The 20286-nt window shown below is 30.6% G+C and overlaps 1 protein-coding gene and 1 long non-coding RNA gene across 3 annotated transcripts in view; one reads left to right on the top strand and one right to left on the bottom strand.

The window, feature by feature from the left end:
- Positions 1-10123, bottom strand: part of LOC143074932 (uncharacterized) — a 40352-nt gene extending 30229 nt beyond the window's left edge. Inside the window, exons 1-2 of the long non-coding RNA XR_012978183.1 lie at positions 9955-10123; positions 8648-8804 (exon numbers count right to left, since the gene is read on the bottom strand). This is a non-coding gene — a long non-coding RNA (uncharacterized LOC143074932). The remainder of the gene's footprint in view (positions 1-8647; positions 8805-9954) is intronic.
- LOC143074931 (uncharacterized) overlaps positions 1-20286 on the top strand; it is a 106482-nt gene that overhangs the window by 60265 nt on the left and 25931 nt on the right. Inside the window, exon 3 of one of the 2 annotated variants that reach the window (XM_076250127.1) lies at positions 18984-20235. The exons of the other annotated variant lie outside the window; for it this stretch is intronic. Within the exon in view, the coding sequence (XP_076106242.1) occupies positions 19254-20183 (930 nt within the window). The 5' untranslated portion in view covers positions 18984-19253 and the 3' untranslated portion in view covers positions 20184-20235. The remainder of the gene's footprint in view (positions 1-18983; positions 20236-20286) is intronic. 2 annotated transcript variants of the gene reach the window in all.

Raw genomic sequence — 20286 nt, 5'->3', positions numbered from 1 at the left:
CGTCCTTCAGCTGGCCCATAAACAAATATATACTAGTTCAGTGATAAATCGAGAGATTTGTCATTGCCGATCTATTTATATGAGACGTCCTAAAATTATACTCAATGCGCACTTAAATGAAACAGTTGCCACTTGACGTTTAACTATAAACAAAATCAATCAACCGACATAATAGATTCCAAGAAGAGAACCTCGTATACTTTTTTTTTATTAAATCATTGTAAATAGTACAAATGAATTCAGACATGTCAGTGTTGGTACGGATTCGTTGGTACTTTGATGATGTGGCATAATAGTTTTGTTTTACACGTACACCATCATGAACTCCTATATATGATGTGACTGTTATTATAAATAAAGAGATGAAATTCTGACATTCTCAATTTATTCAGAATATTTTTTGCATTAATGGTTTTCCAATATTATTGATTACGTCTACATTTACGGTCCTACTAAAATGTGAACAGGAGCGCCAGGAGAAGACATTAAGGCGCTCGGTACAATGGTATTCGGGTATATAGATTTGCAAATAAAAGTGCACATATGATCAGTTTTGGTCAAATAGTTTTGTTTTCCAAGTCAGCATGAGGTATTAAAACTACTGAAATTTTGTTACGTATCAATATTTTGAATAAAAGGAGGACACGCTGGTATCCTAAATTTATGCGAACAAAAATTTGTTGTTATTAAATTGCAATATTGCTGTCCATTGTCATGATTATATTATACAATGATTCCTGACATAAAAAATATGGCTGATTAATACTATGCGGGTATGCCATGGTGTATATAGATTTACAAATTAAAGTGCACATATGGTCAGTTTTGGTAATGCGGTCAAATAATTTTGTTGTACAAGTCAGCTGGAGGTATCAAAACTACTGAAATTTAGTTACGTATCAATATTTTGAATAAAATGAGGACATGCTGGTATTATAAATTTATGTGAACAAAAATTTGTTGTTATTATATTGCAATATTGCTGTCCATTGTCATGATTGTATTATACATTGATTCTGGCATAAAAAATATGGCTGATTAACTATGCGGGTATATAGATTTACAAATTAAAGTGCACAAATGGTCAGTTTTGGTGGATGTGGTCAAATAATTTTGTTGTACAAGTCAACTGGAGGTATCAAAACTACTGAAATTTTGATAAGATCAATATTTTGAATAAAATGAGGACATGCTGGTATCCTAAATTTATGCGAACCAAAATTTGTTGTTATTATATTGCAATATTGCTGTCCATTGTGATGATTGTATTATACATTGAATCCTGACATCAAAAATATGGCTGATTTACTATGCGGGTATATAGATTTACAAATTAAAGTGCATATATGGTCAGTTTTGGTGGATGCGGTCAAATAATTTTGTTGTACAAGTCAACTGGAAGCATTAAAACTTCTGAAATTTTGTTACGTATCAGTATTTTAAGTAAAAAGAGGACATGCTGGCACCCTTAATTTAGGTGAACAAAAATTTGTTGTTATTATATTGCAATATTGCTGTCCATTGTCATGATTGTATTATACATTGAATCCTGACATTAAAAATAAGGCTGATTTTCTATGCTGGTATATAGATTTACAATTTAAAGTTCACATATGGTCAGTTTTGGTAATGTGGTCAAATAATTTTGTTGTACAAGTCAGCTGGAGGTATCAAAACTACTGAAATTTTGTTACGTATCAATATTTTGAATAAAATGAGGACATGCTGGTATCCTAAATTTATGCAAACCAAAATTTTTTGTTATTATATTGCAATTTGGCTGTCCATTGTCATGATTGTATTATACATTGAATCCTGACATAAAAAATAGGGCTGATTAACTATGCGGGTATATAGATTTACAAATTAAAATGCACATATGGTCAGTTTTGGTGGATGCGGTCAAATAATTTTGTTGTACAAGTCAACTGGAGGTATCAAAACTACTGAAATTTTGTTACGTATCAGTATTTTAAGTAAAAAGAGGACATGCTGGTATCCTAAATTTATGCGAGCCAAAATTTTTTGTTATTATATTGCAATTTTGCTGTCCATTGTCATGATTGTATTATACATTGAATCCTGACATAAAAAATATGGCTGATTAACGATGCGGGTATAAAGATTTACAAATTAAAGTGCACATATGGTCAGTTTTGGTGGATGCGGTCAAATAATTTTGTTGTACAAGTCAACTGGAGGTATCAAAACTACTGAAATTTTGTTACGTTTCAATATTTTGAATAAAATGAGGACATGCTGGTATCCTAAATTTATGCGAACCAAAATTTGTTGTTATTATATTGCAATATTGCTGTCCATTGTCATGATTGTATTATACATTGAATCCTGACATAAAAAATATGGCTGATTTACTATGCTGGTATAAAGATTTACAAATTAAAGTGCATATATGGTCAGTTTTGGTGGATGCGGTCAAATAATTTTGTTGTACAAGTCAACTGGAGGCATCAAAACTACTGAAATTTTGTTACGTATCAGTATTTTAAGTAAAAAGAGGACATGCTGGCACCCTTAATTTAATTAGGCTAACAAAAATTTGTTGTTATTATATTGCAATATTGCTGTCCATTGTCATGATTGTATTATACATTGAATCCTGACATTAAAAATAAGGCTGATTTTCTATGCTGGTATATAGATTTACAATTTAAAGTTCACATATGGTCAGTTTTGGTAATGTGGTCAAATAATTTTGTTGTACAAGTCAGCTGGAGGTATCAAAACTACTGAAATTTTGTTACGTATCAATATTTTGAATAAAATGAGGACATGCTGGTATCCTAAATTTATGCAAACCAAAATTTTTTGTTATTATATTGCAATTTGGCTGTCCATTGTCATGATTGTATTATACATTGAATCCTGACATAAAAAATAGGGCTGATTTACTATGCGGGTATATAGATTTACAAATTAAAATGCACATATGGTCAGTTTTGGTGGATGCGGTCAAATAATTTTGTTGTACAAGTCAACTGGAGGTATCAAAACTACTGAAATTTTGTTACGTATCAGTATTTTAAGTAAAAAGAGGACATGCTGGTATCCTAAATTTATGCGAACCAAAATTTTTTGTTATATTATATTGCAATTTTGCTGTCCATTGTCATGATTGTATTATACATTGAATCCTGACATAAAAAATATGGCTGATTAACGATGCGGGTATAAAGATTTACAAATTAAAGTGCACATATGGTCAGTTTTGGTGGATGCAGTCAAATAATTTTGTTGTACAAGTCAACTGGAGGTATCAAAACTACTGAAATTTTGTTACGTATCAATATTTTGAATAAAATGAGGACATGCTGGTATCCTAAATTTATGCAAACCAAAATTTTTTGTTATTATATTGCAATTTGGCTGTCCATTGTCATGATTGTATTATACATTGAATCCTGACATAAAAAATAGGGCTGATTAACTATGCGGGTATATAGATTTACAAATTAAAATGCACATATGGTCAGTTTTGGTGGATGCGGTCAAATAATTTTGTTGTACAAGTCAACTGGAGGTATCAAAACTACTGAAATTTTGTTACGTATCAGTATTTTAAGTAAAAAGAGGACATGCTGGTATCCTAAATTTATGCGAACCAAAATTTTTTGTTATTATATTGCAATTTTGCTGTCCATTGTCATGATTGTATTATACATTGAATCCTGACATAAAAAATAGGGCTGATTAACGATGCGGGTATAAAGATTTACAAATTAAAGTGCACATATGGTCAGTTTTGGTGGATGCGGTCAAATAATTTTGTTGTACAAGTCAACTGGAGGTATCAAAACTACTGAAATTTTGTTACGTTTCAATATTTTGAATAAAATGAGGACATGCTGGTATCCTAAATTTATGCGAACCAAAATTTGTTGTTATATATTGCAATATTGCTGTCCATTGTCATGATTGTATTATACATTGAATCCTGACATAAAAAATATGGCTGATTTACTATGCTGGTATAAAGATTTACAAATTAAAGTGCATATATGGTCAGTTTTGGTGGATGCGGTCAAATAATTTTGTTGTACAAGTCAACTGGAGGCATCAAAACTACTGAAATTTTGTTACGTATCAGTATTTTAAGTAAAAAGAGGACATGCTGGCACCCTTAATTTAATTAGGCTAACAAAAATTTGTTGTTATTATATTGCAATATTGCTGTCCATTGTCATGATTGTATTATACATTGAATCCTGACATTAAAAATAAGGCTGATTTTCTATGCTGGTATATAGATTTACAATTTAAAGTTCACATATGGTCAGTTTTGGTAATGTGGTCAAAAATTTTGTTGTACAAGTCAGCTGGAGGTATCAAAACTACTGAAATTTTGTTACGTATCAATATTTTGAATAAAATGAGGACATGCTGGTATCCTAAATTTATGCAAACCAAAATTTTTTGTTATTATATTGCAATTTGGCTGTCCATTGTCATGATTGTATTATACATTGAATCCTGACATAAAAAATAGGGCTGATTTACTATGCGGGTATATAGATTTACAAATTAAAATGCACATATGGTCAGTTTTGGTGGATGCGGTCAAATAATTTTGTTGTACAAGTCAACTGGAGGTATCAAAACTACTGAAATTTTGTTACGTATCAGTATTTTAAGTAAAAAGAGGACATGCTGGTATCCTAAATTTATGCGAACCAAAATTTTTTGTTATATTATATTGCAATTTTGCTGTCCATTGTCATGATTGTATTATACATTGAATCCTGACATAAAAAATATGGCTGATTAACGATGCGGGTATAAAGATTTACAAATTAAAGTGCACATATGGTCAGTTTTGGTGGATGCAGTCAAATAATTTTGTTGTACAAGTCAACTGGAGGTATCAAAACTACTGAAATTTTGTTACGTTTCAATATTTTGAATAAAATGAGGACATGCTGGTATCCTAAATTTATGTGAACAAAAATTTGTTGTTATTATATTGCAATATTGCTGTCCATTGTCATGATCACATGTATTATACATTAAATCCTGACATAAAAAATATGGCTGATTTACTATGCTGGTATATAGATTTACAAATTAAAGTGCATATATGGTCAGTTTTGGTGGATGCGGTCAAATAATTTTGTTGTACAAGTCAACTGGAGGCATCAAAACTACTGAAATTTTGTTACGTATCAGTATTTTAAGTAAAAAGAGGACATGCTGGCACCCTTAATTTAGGCTAACAAAAATTTGTTGTTATTATATTGCAATATTGCTGTCCATTGTCATGATTGTATTATACATTGAATCCTGACATTAAAAATAAGGCTGATTTACTATGCTGGTATATAGATTTACAATTTAAAGTTCACATATGGTCAGTTTTGGTAATGCGGTCAAATAATTTTGTTGTACAAGTCAGCTGGAGGTATCAAAACTACTGAAATTTTGTTACGTATCAAAATTTTGAATAAAATGAGGACATGCTGGTATCCTAAATTTATGCGAACCAAAATTTTTTGTTATTATATTGCAATTTTGCTGTCCATTGTCAGGATTGTATTATACATTGAATCCTGACATAAAAAATATTGCTGATTTACTATGCTGGTATATAGATTTACAAATTGAAGTGCATATATGGTCAGTTTTGGTGGATGCGGTCAAATAATTTTGTTGTACAAGTCAACTGGAGGCATCAAAACTACTGAAATTTTGTTACGTATCAGTATTTTGAGTAAAAAGAGGACATGCTTATACCCTTAATTTAGGCGAACACAAATTTGTTGTTATTATATTGCAATATTGCTGTCCATTGTCATGATTGTATTATACATTAAATCCTGACATTAAAAATAAGGCTGATTTTCTATGCTGGTATATAGATTTACAATTTAAAGTTCACATATGGTCAGTTTTGGTAATGTGGTCAAATAATTTTGTTGTACAAGTCAGCTGGAGGTATCAAAACTACTGAAATTTTGTTACGTATCAATATTTTAAATAAAATGAGGACATGCTGGTATCCTAAATTTATGCGAACCAAAATATTTTGTTATTATATTGCAATTTTGCTGTCCATTGTCATGATTGTATTATACATTGAATCCTGACATAAAAAATATGGCTGATTAACTATGCGGGTATATAGATTTACAAATTAAAGTGCACATATGGTCAGTTTTGGTGGATGCGGTCAAATAATTTTGTTGTACAAGTCAACTGGAGGTATCAAAACTACTGAAATTTTGTTACGTTTCAATATTTTGAATAAAATGAGGACATGCTGGTATCCTAAATTTATGCAAACCAAAATTTTTTGTTATTATATTGCAATTTTGCTGTCCATTGTCATGATTGTATTATACATTGAATCCTGACATAAAAAATAGGGCTGATTAACTATGCGGGTATATAGATTTACAAATTAAAATGCACATATGGTCAGTTTTGGTGGATGCGGTCAAATAATTTTGTTGTACAAGTCAACTGGAGGTATCAAAACTACTGAAATTTTGTTACGTATCAGTATTTTAAGTAAAAAGAGGACATGCTGGTATCCTAAATTTATGCGAACCAAAATTTTTTGTTATTATATTGCAATTTTGCTGTCCATTGTCATGATTGTATTATACATTGAATCCTGACATAAAAAATATGGCTGATTAACGATGCGGGTATATAGATTTACAAATTAAAGTGCACATATGGTCAGTTTTGGTGGATGCGGTCAAATAATTTTGTTGTACAAGTCAACTGGAGGTATCAAAACTACTGAAATTTTGTTACGTTTCAATATTTTGAATAAAATGAGGACATGCTGGTATCCTAAATTTATGCGAACAAAAATTTGTTGTTATTATATTGCAATATTGCTGTCCATTGTCATGATTGTATTATACATTGAATCCTGACATAAAAAATATGGCTGATTTACTATGCTGGTATAAAGATTTACAAATTAAAGTGCATATATGGTCAGTTTTGGTGGATGCGGTCAAATAATTTTGTTGTACAAGTCAACTGGAGGCATCAAAACTACTGAAATTTTGTTACGTATCAGTATTTTAAGTAAAAAGAGGACAAGCTGGCACCCTTAATTTAGGCTAACAAAAATTTGTTGTTATTATATTGCAATATTGCTGTCCATTGTCATGATTGTATTATACATTGAATCCTGACATTAAAAATAAGGCTGATTTACTATGCTGGTATATAGATTTACAATTTAAAGTTCACATATGGTCAGTTTTGGTAATGCGGTCAAATAATTTTGTTGTACAAGTCAGCTGGAGGTATCAAAACTACTGAAATTTTGTTACGTATCAAAATTTTGAATAAAATGAGGACATGCTGGTATCCTAAATTTATGCGAACCAAAATTTTTTGTTATCATATTGCAATTTTGCTGTCCATTGTCAGGATTGTATTATACATTGAATCCTGACATAAAAAATATTGCTGATTTACTATGCAGGTATATAGATTTACAAATTAAAGTGCATATATGGTCAGTTTTGGTGGATGCGGTCAAATAATTTTGTTGTACAAGTCAACTGGAGGTATCAAAACTACTGAAATTTTGTTACGTATCAGTATTTTGAGTAAAAAGAAGACATGCTGGCACCCTTAATTTAGGCGAACAAAAATTTGTAGTCATTATTTAAATGAATTAAACTATTGCTGATTGTAGCTGCATAGTTCAAGGATGTATAACTAACAAGGACGTATACACCTAACATCAAATATACTTATTTTCACAAATATACATAATATGATTGAATTTGATATCGGAATATATATATATATTCAGTGCCTGTTATCATTGTAACCGAGATCGTTTTTATAATAGATAGATTGTCAGATCACAGATAAATTTGTGTTACGTTCTGTGCGTACTTATTTTCAATTATTTGTGTTTAATCCTGTTCATAAAACGGAAGTATTAATTTTCAAATTACTTTATTTTCGATGTTTCTACTACGAAACAAAGATATTAAAAATATATTTTTTTTTAAATCAACGAAGAGCGGTCCTGGTTACAAGTTAACTTAGTGTTGACCAGACCAGTCAAAAGTTAACTTGGGAACAGGTCTGGTTTTGATCGGATTTGTTCAAGCAGAAGTTAACTTTGTGGCAGGACCGGTTTCCAAGTTAACTTAGGTTAACTTTATGACAGGACTGGTTCCGAAGTTAACTTATGTTAACTTATGACAGGACTGGTTCGAAGTTAACTTATATCAATAGCGGACCTGTTTCCAAGTTAACTTTTTGGCAGACATAAAAACAGTCCTAGGTCCAAGTCCGCTTTTCAAGTTAACTAGATTTTGGTCCTAGGACTGGTCAGAGCAGTCCTACATTCGGTCACAGGTTAACTTTGACCAGTCCAAATGACTGGTTATCAAGTTAACTTGCTGTACAGGTTAGGAGTGCACCCATCTGTACATATATGTGCCTCAAAATCATTATTTTTTTAAATAAAATTAGTTATTATTCAATATTTATATTGAAACATTGCCTACCGGAAATGCATGTGTGCAGAGAAAATCATTCCACAAACATGGTTGATTTTTTATCCCTTGTACTTACAAACAGCCTCCGATCGATCATTAATGATGTTATTTGTTTGTTTTTATCAATGATAATCACATAATCTTACCTAAAAATGTTCACCGATTGTCCATAAAAAGTATTAAAACTGTTTTTTTACATCTTCCTGATCTTTGATCAACTTGTAACTTGTATTCCAGAACTTCCTCCAATAAAGGAGCACCTCAATCAATGAGTTTCCACCACCAGTTCAAAAGTACATATATCTGAAAGATTAAAATATAAAAGTCACACAGGTAGACATCAATCATCATTTAAAGGAATATTAAAAGTGTTTTGTTTATACATATGTATCGGCATAAAAATATGAGCTAATTCAATGTCCTGAAATTTAAAATTTAAAATATTTCCTCGATATTTACAGTTTATTTTCATGTGTATATATATATATGATCAGCAGAAATCGTTCTGCTGCATGTTTGCTGGTTTTACTTAAGATAGTTAACTTTTATCTGTATAACGCAGTGTAGTGTGGCCACGTACCCACACTTACTGCTTCATAGGACTTTATTGGGCTGAGTTGTAGTAAGTTTCAGTAAAGTGTGGCCAGATCCAGGCTTACTCTGTGATAAATGATGACATATATTTAGCCTGAGGAAACCCTCTGGCGAGTTCCTTAGATGTCACCTATAAGTGCATGTTAAAGGAAGGGATGGGATCCCACTAACATGTTTAACCCCGCCACATTATTTATGTATGTGCCTGTTCCAAGTCAGGAGCCTGTAATTCAGTGGTTGTTTATGTGTTAAATATTTGTTTTTTCGTTCATATTTTTATACAAATAAGGTCGTTAGTTTTCTCGTTTTAATTTGTTTTACATTTCCATATCGGGGCCTTTTATAGCTGACTATGTTCATTGTTAAAGGTCGTACGGTGACCTATAGTTGTTAATGTCTGTGTCATGTTGGTCTCTTGTGGATAGTTGTGTCATTGGCAATCATATTTATACCACACCTTCTTTTTAAGTACATATGCAAAAAATATCGAAATAGAACAGCACAGACTGATATTGGACATACTGTTATGCCTAAGGGTAGGATTTAAGATTGGTAGGTTTTTATGTATCATGTTTCATTCTTTTCTTGTGTTGATCAGAGAATTCATTTCTACTTTCACTTTCATTTTCGTGTTCCAGAACTCTGAGCTGCACTGTTATATTTATGAACGGACTATGCATATGAACACTTTATATTTCAGGTATCGCGGCCGTATTGTATTGTATGTATTATATTATTGTTTATGGGAAATATTGATAGATCATAGGACAGGGTTCGTTCTCACTGTTTGACCAGAGGGGTACTTTGACAGGATCCCAGCTTTAGTTTGACCCGTATATCACTTGTCCCTTTTGCTCACCTGTTTTATTCAATCATGTTAAGGGTCTTTAATGTAACCAAGATACGTTTCCACTAAGGGTTATTCTTGATAAGCCCATACCTCCCCTTTTCCCTCGACAGTTGTGTATTTCTATTTGTTTTTGCGCCATGTTCTATAGTATTGCCGTGGGAACTTCCGGTTTTAAGGACCAATCGGAATGGACAGAGATAACATAGTTTCCAGAACCCGGTATCATGTATATTTAGAATTAAAACCAATCGCTACGTTAATTGAGGGTGGTACTGAACACGGAAAATGTGAAATAAAAATCGCAAAAACGTAGCACGAAAAATAAAAATTGGGAAAAATGAAGCACGAGAAATTAAATCGTAAATATTCAGAAAAAAAGTACCAGCAGTTATTACTAAGACGTTCTTGAAGACCATGTAGACATTATTAATCACTGTTGTTAATATGGACATAAAAGACCTTGTGGTCATTTTAACCGTCTGCTACTCACATCTGATTTGAAAAAAAAATATTATCATGATGGACTTTATTACATGTATAGCAATTGCAGTTCGGACGAAATAGAGACAGTACACTTTAATTTTTGGCAGTGTCTGCGCGTACCCGCATGCGGGTACGAATAGTCAAATTGCCGTTCTAGGCTGCGCGTACCCACATCCGGTTTTCTAATAAAATGCCATTGGATCGGGTATAAAACGTGAAATATCTACGGAAATTATCGATAGAATGGGGAAGAACGAGTGAAAAGTATGAAAAATAATATTTTCAAATTGTATTTATTAAATAATGATACATAGAAATCATTGCAAAATTAAATGCACAATGATGGAAAATAGTCCCTGTAAAAGAAAAACATGATAGAAAGTAATACTATTACAAAATTTTAATGCAAATTTAAAGAATATTTTTTTTATAAATTAAAAATATACCCATATGATATTTTAAATTAATCTTTAAGTAAAATATAACACAGAAACTAAAATTTTGAAATATATAAAACTACTAAAATTAAAGCATGAGTTTATTAAAATTTAAATTTAAAGAAGCAAGTAATAATGAATAATGAAACGTGAACGTAGGCTGGCAACATTTGAAATGTGCAGCCCGGGGTTGAAATCTGTGCCAAAACAATCATATGTTACAAATCTTAATTAGTGACATGAATCTATTGTAATTGGTTTAAATTGATATTATAACTTGCTTCTTTAATTTTTATAAACTCCAGCTTTAATTTTAGTAGTTTTATTTTTCTTTTTTTTCTTTTCAGGGACTGTACAGTTTAATTTTCCATCATTGTGCTTTTAATTTTAAATAATAAATATAATTTGAAAATATTATTTTTTCATATTCTTCACTCGTTCTACACGAAATTCCCATACTATCAATAATTTTCGTACATATTTCACGTTTCATTCCTGATTCGATGGCATTTTATTAAAAAACCGGATGTGGGTACGCGCGCCTAGAACGGCAATTTGACTATTCGTACCCGCATGCGGGTGAGCGCAGACACTGCCTTAATTTTTTTAATAACTTTTTCAAACCAACTTGGATTTTCATCAAACTATGTAGCTATCTTACATATATATTAAGATTACTGAATCCCAGGTCACTTTATTTTTTGTTTTATTGCTGTCAAATTTTAGAATTAAATTAATCTAGGTAAAAAAAAGCTAGATTTTGCAGTTAGGACGGAAATAGAGACAGTACACTTTAATTTTTTTAATAACTTTTTCAAAACAACTTGGATTTTCATCAAACTATGTAGCTATCTTACATATATATTAGGATTACTGAATCCCAGGTCATTTTATTTTTTGTTGTATTGCTGTCAAATTCAAGAATTAATTTAATCGAGGTAAAAAAGTTAGAATTTGCAGTTCGGACGAAATAGAGACATTACACTTTAATTTTTTTAATAACTTTTTCAAATCAACATGGATTTTCATCAAACTATACAGCTATCTTACATATATATTAAGGTTACTGAATCCCAAGTTATTTTATTTTTTGTTGTATTGCTGTCAAATTCAAGAATTAATTCAATCTAGGTAAAAAAAAAAGCTATAATTTGCAGTTCGGACAAAATAGAGATGGTACACTTTAATTTTTTTAATAACTTTTTCAAAACAACTTGGATTTTCATCAAACTATGTAGCTATCTTACATATATATTAGGCTTACTGAATCCCAGGTCATTTTATTTTTTGTTGTATTGCTGTCAAATTCAAGAATTAATTTAATCGAGGTAAAAAAAGTTAGAATTTGCAGTTTGGACGAAATAGAGACATTACACTTTAATTTTTTTAATAACTTTTTCAAAACAACTTGGATTTTCATCAAACTATGTAGCTATCTTACATATATATTAAGGTCACTGAATCCCAGGTCATTTTATTTTTTGTTTTATTGATGTCAAATTCAAGAATTAATTTAATCGAGGAAAATAAAAGTTAGAATTTGCAGTTTGGACGAAATAGAGACAGTACACTTTAATTTTTTTAATAACTTTTTCAAAACAACTTGGATTTTCATCAAACTATGTAGCTATCTTACATATATATTAAGGTTACTGAATCCCAGGTCATTTTATTTTTTGTTTTATTGCTGTCAAATTCAAGAATTAAATTAATCTAGGTAAAAAAAGTTAGAATTTGCAGTTCGGACGAAATAGAGACAGTACACATTATTTTTTTTAATAACTTTTTCAAAACAACTTGGATTTTCATCAAACTATGTAGCTATCTTACATATATATTAAGGTTACTGAATCCCAGGTCATTTTATTTTTGTTGTATTGCTGTCAAATTCAAGAATTAATTTAATCTAGGAAAAAAAACCAAGAATTTGCAGTTTGAACGAGATAGAGTCAGTACACTTTAATTTTTTTAATAACTTTTTCAAAACAACTTGGATTTTCATCAAACTATGTAGCTATCTTACATATATATTAAGGTTACTGAATCCCAGGTCATTTTATTTTATGTTGTATTGCTGTCAAATTCAAGAATTAATTTAATCTAGGGAAAAAAAACAAGAATTTGCAGTTTGGACGAAATAAAGTCAGTACACTTTAATTTTTTTAATAACTTTTTCAAAACAACTTGGATTTTCATCAAACTATGTAGCTATCTTACAAATATATTAAGGTTAATGAATCCCAGGTCATTTTATTTTTTGTTTTATTGCTGTCATATTCAAGAATTAAATTAATCTAGGTAAAAAAAGTTAGAATTTGCAGTTTGGACGAAATAGAGACAGTACACTTTAATTTTTTTAATAACTTTTTCAAAACAACTTGGATTTTCATCAAACTATGTAGCTATCTTACATATATATTAAGGTTACTGAATCCCAGGTCATTTTACTTTTTGTTGTATTGATGTCAAATTCAAGAATTAATTTAATCTAGGGAAAAAAAAGTTAGAATTTGCAGTTTGGACGAAATAGACAGTACACTTTAATTGTTTTAATAACTTTTTCAAAACAACTTGGATTTTCATCAAACTATGTAGCTATCTTACATATATATTAAGGTTACTGAATCCCAGGTCATTTTATTTTTTGTTTTATTGCTGTCAAATTCAAGAATTAAATTAATCTAGGTAAAAAAAGTTAGAATTTGCAGTTCGGACGAAATAGAGACAGTACACATTATTTTTTTTAATAACTTTTTCAAAACAACTTGGATTTTCATCAAACTATGTAGCTATCTTACATATATATTAAGGTTACTGAATCCCAGGTCATTATATTTTTTGTTGTATTGCTGTCAAATGCAAGAATTAATTTAATCTAGGGAAAAAAAACAAGAATTTGCAGTTTGGACGAAATAGAGTCAGTACACTTTAATTTTTTTAATAACTTTTTCAAAACAACTTGGATTTTCATCAAACTATGTAGCTATCTTACATATATAATAAGGTTACTGAATCCCAGGTCATTTTATTTTTTTGTTTTATTGCTGTCATATTCAAGAATTCAATTAATCTAGGTAAAAAAAGTTAGAAATTGCAGTTCCGACACAAATAGAGACAGTACACTTTAATTTTGTTTTTTTTCTTTTTCAAAACAACTTGGATTTTCATCAAACTATGTAGCTATCTTACAAATATATTAAGCTTACTGAATCCCAGGTCATTTTATTTTTTGTTGTATTGCTGTCAAATTCAAGAATTAATTTAATCTAGGAAAAAAAAACAAGAATTTGCAGTTTGGACGAAATAGAGTCTGTACACTTTAATTTTGTTTTTTTTCTTTTTCAAAACAACTTGGATTTTCATCAAACTATGTAGCTATCTTACATATATATTAAGGTTACTGAATCCCAGGTCATTTTAATTTTTGTTTTATTGCTGTCATATTCAAGAATTAAATTAATCTAGGTAAAAAAAGTTAGAAATTGCAGTTCTGACGGAAATAGAGACAGTACACTTTAATTTTGTTTATTACTTTTTCAAAACAACTTGGATTTTCATCAAACTATGTAGCTATCTTACATATATATTAATGTTACTGAATCCCAGGTCATTTTATTTTTTGTTGTATTGATGTCAAATTCAAGAATTAATTTAATCTAGGAAAAAAAAAGTTAGAATTTGCAGTTTGGACGAAATAGAGACAGTACACTTTAATTTTTTTAATAACTTTTTCAAAACAACTTGGATTTTCATCAAACTATGTAGCTATCTTACATATATATTAAGGTTACTGAATCCCAGGTCATTTTATTTTTTGTTTTATTGCTGTCAAATTCAAGAATTAAATTAATCTAGGTAAAAAAAGTTAGAATTTGCAGTTCGAACGAAATAGAGACAGTACACATTATTTTTTTTAATAACTTTTTCAAAACAACTTGGATTTTCATCAAACTATGTAGCTATCTTACATATATATTAAGGTTACTGAATCCCAGGTCATTTTATTTTTTGTTTTATTGCTGTCATATTCAAGAATTCAATTAATCTAGGTAAAAAAAGTTAGAAATTGCAGTTCCGACACAAATAGAGACAGTACACTTTAATTTTGTTTATTTCTTTTTCAAAACAACTTGGATTTTCATCAAACTATGTAGCTATCTTACAAATATATTAAGCTTACTGAATCCCAGGTCATTTTATTTTTTGTTGTATTGCTGTCAAATTCAAGAATTAATTTAATCTAGGAAAAAAAAACAAGAATTTGCAGTTTGGACGAAATAGAGTCTGTACACTTTAATTTTTTTAATAACTTTTTCAAAACAACTTGGATTTTCATCAAACTATGTAGCTATCTTACATATATATTAAGGTTACTGAATCCCAGGTCATTTTAATTTTTGTTTTATTGCTGTCATATTCAAGAATTAAATTAATCTAGGTAAAAAAAGTTAGAAATTGCAGTTCTGACGGATATAGAGACAGTACACTTTAATTTTGTTTATTACTTTTTCAAAACCAACTTGGATTTTCATCAAACTATGTAGCTATCTTACATATATATTAAGGTTACTGAATCCCAGGTCATTTTATTTTTTGTTGTATTGATGTCAAATTCAAGAATTAATTTAATCTAGGAAAAAAAAAGTTAGAATTTGCAGTTTGGACGAAATAGAGACAGTACACTTTAATTTTTTTAATAACTTTTTCAAAACAACTTGGATTTTCATCAAACTATGTAGCTATCTTACATATAAATTAAGGTTACTGAATCCCAGGTCATTTAATTTTTTGTTGTATTGCTGTGAAATTCAAGAATTAATTTAATCTAGGTAAAAAAAGTTAGAATTTACAGTTCAGACGAAATAGAGACAGTACACTTTAATTTTTTTAATAACTTTTTCAAACCAACTTGGATTTTCATCAAACTATGTAGCTATCTTACATATATATTAAGCTTACTGAATCTCAGGTCATTTTGTTTTTGTTGTATTGCTGTAAATTTTAAGAATTAAATTAATCTAGGTAAAAAAAGCTAGAATTTGTAGTTCGGACAAAATAGAGATAGTACACTTTAATTTTTTTAATAAGTTTTTCAAATCAACTTGGATTTTCTTCAAACTATATAGCTACCTTGGTGATGTATTAATCTTACTAAATTCTGGCAGAATCAATTTGGGCCAATTGCAGTTTTGGAAAAGTATTAAAATTGTGCCAATCTCTTTTATTTTGATGATATTAATTGTGCCACATATACCTGCAAATATTTTTTACCATTATATCATACCTGTTCATGTTTTACCTATATCATACATGTACTATAATTATTTTTTCCACTTAAGATTTAATTATACACTCGATCCTCAAATTTAAGAAAACATGAATCAATGAGTGATAGATTTCTCTTAGAAGAAATTTAAAGGTCCTGGTGAATAAACTTTACAGAGAACAATACCTGTTGTATTTGTTCAATGGGACAATAGAACTGCCAAAAGTTTAAATGGACAGGTAACTATCAGGTGAATCTATGGAAAGGTTTAATGGGGTTCACAATAAAATTTTAATAACTTTCTCAAACTATCCTGGGTTAGAACAAAACTTGGACAGAAGCTTGTTTATGATCATAAGATAGTATCCAGAAGTAAATTTTGTAAAAAGATAAATCTATTTTTTTCATATTTTACTTTTAAATGGACTTAATTTTTTCTGTGGGGAAACACCACATTCACTAGCTCTGTTGTAAAAGTTTTTAAAATTTAATAACTTTCTTTAACTAAACTGGATTTCTACCAAACTTGTACAGAAGCTTGTGTATGATCATAAGATAGTATCCAGAAGTAAATATTGTAAAAATAAATTTCCTTTTTTTCCGTATTTTACTTATAAATGGACTTAGTTTTTTCTGCGTGAAACATTACATTCACTCTGTGGTTAAATTTTTTAGAATTTTAATAACTTTCTTAAAACTATCCTTGTAGTGTACCAAACTTGGACAGAAGCCTATTTATGATCATAAGATAGTATCCAGAAGTAAGTTTTGTAAAAAGATAACTCCATTTTTTCTGTATTTTACTTTTAAACGGACTTAGATTTTCTTCCAGTTAACATAACATACAGTCTGCAGATAAAGTTTTCTAAACATTTATTAAATTCATCAACTATCCTAGATTTTTACCAAACTTGAACAGAAGCTTTTTACAATCATAAAATAGTATCAAGAGGAATATTTTTATTGATTTTTTTCCCTCATTTTTCATGGGCCTGCGATTTACAGCAAAAGTAGGCAAGACACTGGGTTCCGCGAAACCCTTACAATTTTTTTCTTAAAATGTCCTGTCCCAAGTCAGAAAAATTGCCATAGTAATACTATAGTTCGTTTCTGTGTGTTGCCGTTTAGTATGGTGTTATTTATATACGTTGTATTGCTATTTCAGACTTGTTATTTACATACTGGTACAATAAAGCATCAGAACCCTTAGCTCTTGTTGGTGTTATTCATTAACGCATAGAAAACCACCTACTACATTTCCATCAGTTATAGTTTGTCACCCAGATTTGTTTTCTTCTGAAAACGATTTTTGATATTAAGAACAGTTGTATACTATTGTTGCCTTTATTTACACAAAAATGCAATCTGCTTGTCATGAACACATTGTTTAAGTAACATACTGAGACATCTGGACACGCATAATATCATGTTGTAGATCTGGAGATATAAAGGTAGTCTAACTAGTTGAGTTAGGGGAGATCTTCTTTGGCTCAATTGGTTAGAGCGTTGCCTTTATATCCCGAAATCCATGGATTTTCACATCAATGGCGCTGGGAGCATCTGCTGGTGACATCCCATTAGTCCGACAACCATTATTCCGACAGCCCATTACTCCGACAACCCATGACTCCGACAGCCCATTATTCCGACACTTGAATGCGTTTTTTATAGTATGGGTAAATTATCTCTAAAAAGACCAACTCTGTTCTCTATGGTATGTGTGGTTGTCAGTCTTGTTGACAATTATTCTTTCCATAGGGGATATTTGTCTCAGTATTAGAGTTTATACACATGCTTATAGCAACTGCTCAGTCCTTACCCTCGTCCAATATTTGTTTTATGTGTCAAGGTACTTTATCTAGCTTAATATTTCGTTGTTTGTATGTAACGCCTCTGGTCTAGCATTACGAAGCTAAATTAAATGTGTGTGTGTATGTTTACTTGTTTAACACTAGAACCTTGTTGTAGGCCTTTTATAATCTGTCACTGGTAATTGTGAAACATGCAATGGTAACTTGCAAACCTTGGTAGCTGGACTAAGTAATTTAAGAGTCTTAGACACTGGTTTCTTATTCATTTCAAGACAAAATATAACAAAAACAGTTATAAGTTTAGCAATGACTATTTAATCAGTCATAAATCAATATATTATAATATGTTATGAATAAATATCCCAAAGCAAAAACGGTTCAGAGCCCCCCTTGGATGTTAATCGTCGTGTGTAAACATGATAAAATGGTTTTACTATTTATACTCCCTTTGTGATGGGTATGGTTCACAAGTGGTAGGCTCTGGTAATAATGGTCTAGCTATCGAAATGGTCAGGGTAATGTGAGCTGTGTGCTGTGCGGTTCAGAATCTTCTGCTCCAACCGTTTACATCGTCCGGAAGTCCGTGGACACATAATATGTGTCTGTTACTATAACGATAAGTGTGTCCGTAAAATTAAGAGGGTGGTAAAGGGTTATTTTCGTGCAACGTTTTCAGCTTTTTAATTTCGAGTGTTTTCGTGTTTTGGTGTTTTATTTCTCGTTTTCTCGTTGTTCGGTTTGATGTGCGTGCTTCGTATTTCCCCTTATTTATTTTCCGTGTTTCGTGTTGGTGCTCCGAATTTCTCGTTCTTGCCTTTTCCACATTTGATTAAAAAGTAAACTGGAACTAACTCAAAGTAAACTGGTGACATATAGACCAAGGATGTGTATAGTTAGAAATCCTTGTATAGGCATAGTAACTTTTGAAACTTGTGTACTATAATAGAAATTTATACATTGTTACCATTCAACATCTATTGTATATGTATATGCTATACATGTAATAAAGTCCATCATGATAATATTTTTTTTTCAAATCAGATGCGAGTAGCAGACGCTTAAAGATGACCACAAGGTCTTTATGTCCATTAACAATGTCTAAAGCATTCGACACTGTTCCGCAGAAAAGACTAATGAACAAACTCAGAGCATATGGCACAGAACTTTCAGTTCTGAATTGGGTCGATAGTTTTCTAAGTGACAGGATACAACACGTTTCAATAAACAATAAAACATCATCATGGACAAAAGTAACCTCAGGTATACCTCAAGGATCTGTGCTTGGGCCTCTACTTTTTGTAATTTTCATAAATGACCTTCCAAACCTGGTTGATTCCGACGTATACCTCTTTGCAGATGATACTAAAATTTTTAACACAATTAGTCAGAAAGAAGATAAAACTCAATTACAAAGTGACTTTAAATAAACTATCGCAATGGAGTGATACCTGGCTATTAAAGTTTCACTCCGACAAGTGCAAACATATGCACATAGGTAAACCGGGACCGGAACCAGACTCAAAATATACACTGAAATCGACAATACTACAAAAAGTTACTGAAGAAAAAGACATTGGAGTAATTATTGACTCTGAATTAAATTTCGAAAAACATATAAGTGAGAAAGTTAATAAGGCAAATTCCATGTTTGCACTACTGAGAAGAACTTTTCAATATTTAGATACAGATACCTTTGTACCACTATACAAGACACTCGTTAGAACACATTTAGAATTTGCAAGCTCAGTATGGCATCCATATAAAATAAAATATGTTGATATGATTGAAAATGTGCAGCGCCGGGCAACTAAACAACTACCAGGATTAAAGAATTTAACATACTCAGAAAGACTGCAAAAATTGAAACTACCATCTCTAAATTTTAGACGAGTCCGAGGTGACATGATTGAATTATATAAAACACTGAATGGAAAATATGATAAAGAGGCGGCACAATTTGTTAAATTATGGAAGGATATGACAACACGAACAGGGTCACGCGGCAACAGTCTGAAAATATTTCCACAGAGAGCAAGAACAGAATTAAGGAGGAATGCCTTTGCTCTACGAGTGGTAAAAACATGGAATACACTACCCGAAATTATAGTAACATCACCAACCACAAATACATTTAAGAATAGACTAGACAAATACTGGAAGAACCAAACAATGATGTACGAAGACTATAAATCACCAATCACCGGAAGTGGAGAAGATTTAGATATAGAGACTGATGATTGAAGAGGGACTGTAGTTCCTGTATACATCAGTAAACGAACCTAAGTAAACCTAAGTAAGTACATGGTCTTCAAGAACGTCTTAGTAATAACTGCTGGTACTTTTT

This window comes from Mytilus galloprovincialis, chromosome 5, assembly GCF_965363235.1.
Source record: "Mytilus galloprovincialis chromosome 5, xbMytGall1.hap1.1, whole genome shotgun sequence".
Taxonomy (NCBI): domain Eukaryota; kingdom Metazoa; phylum Mollusca; class Bivalvia; order Mytilida; family Mytilidae; genus Mytilus; species Mytilus galloprovincialis.
This window is presented reverse-complemented; position numbering and strand designations above follow the sequence as displayed.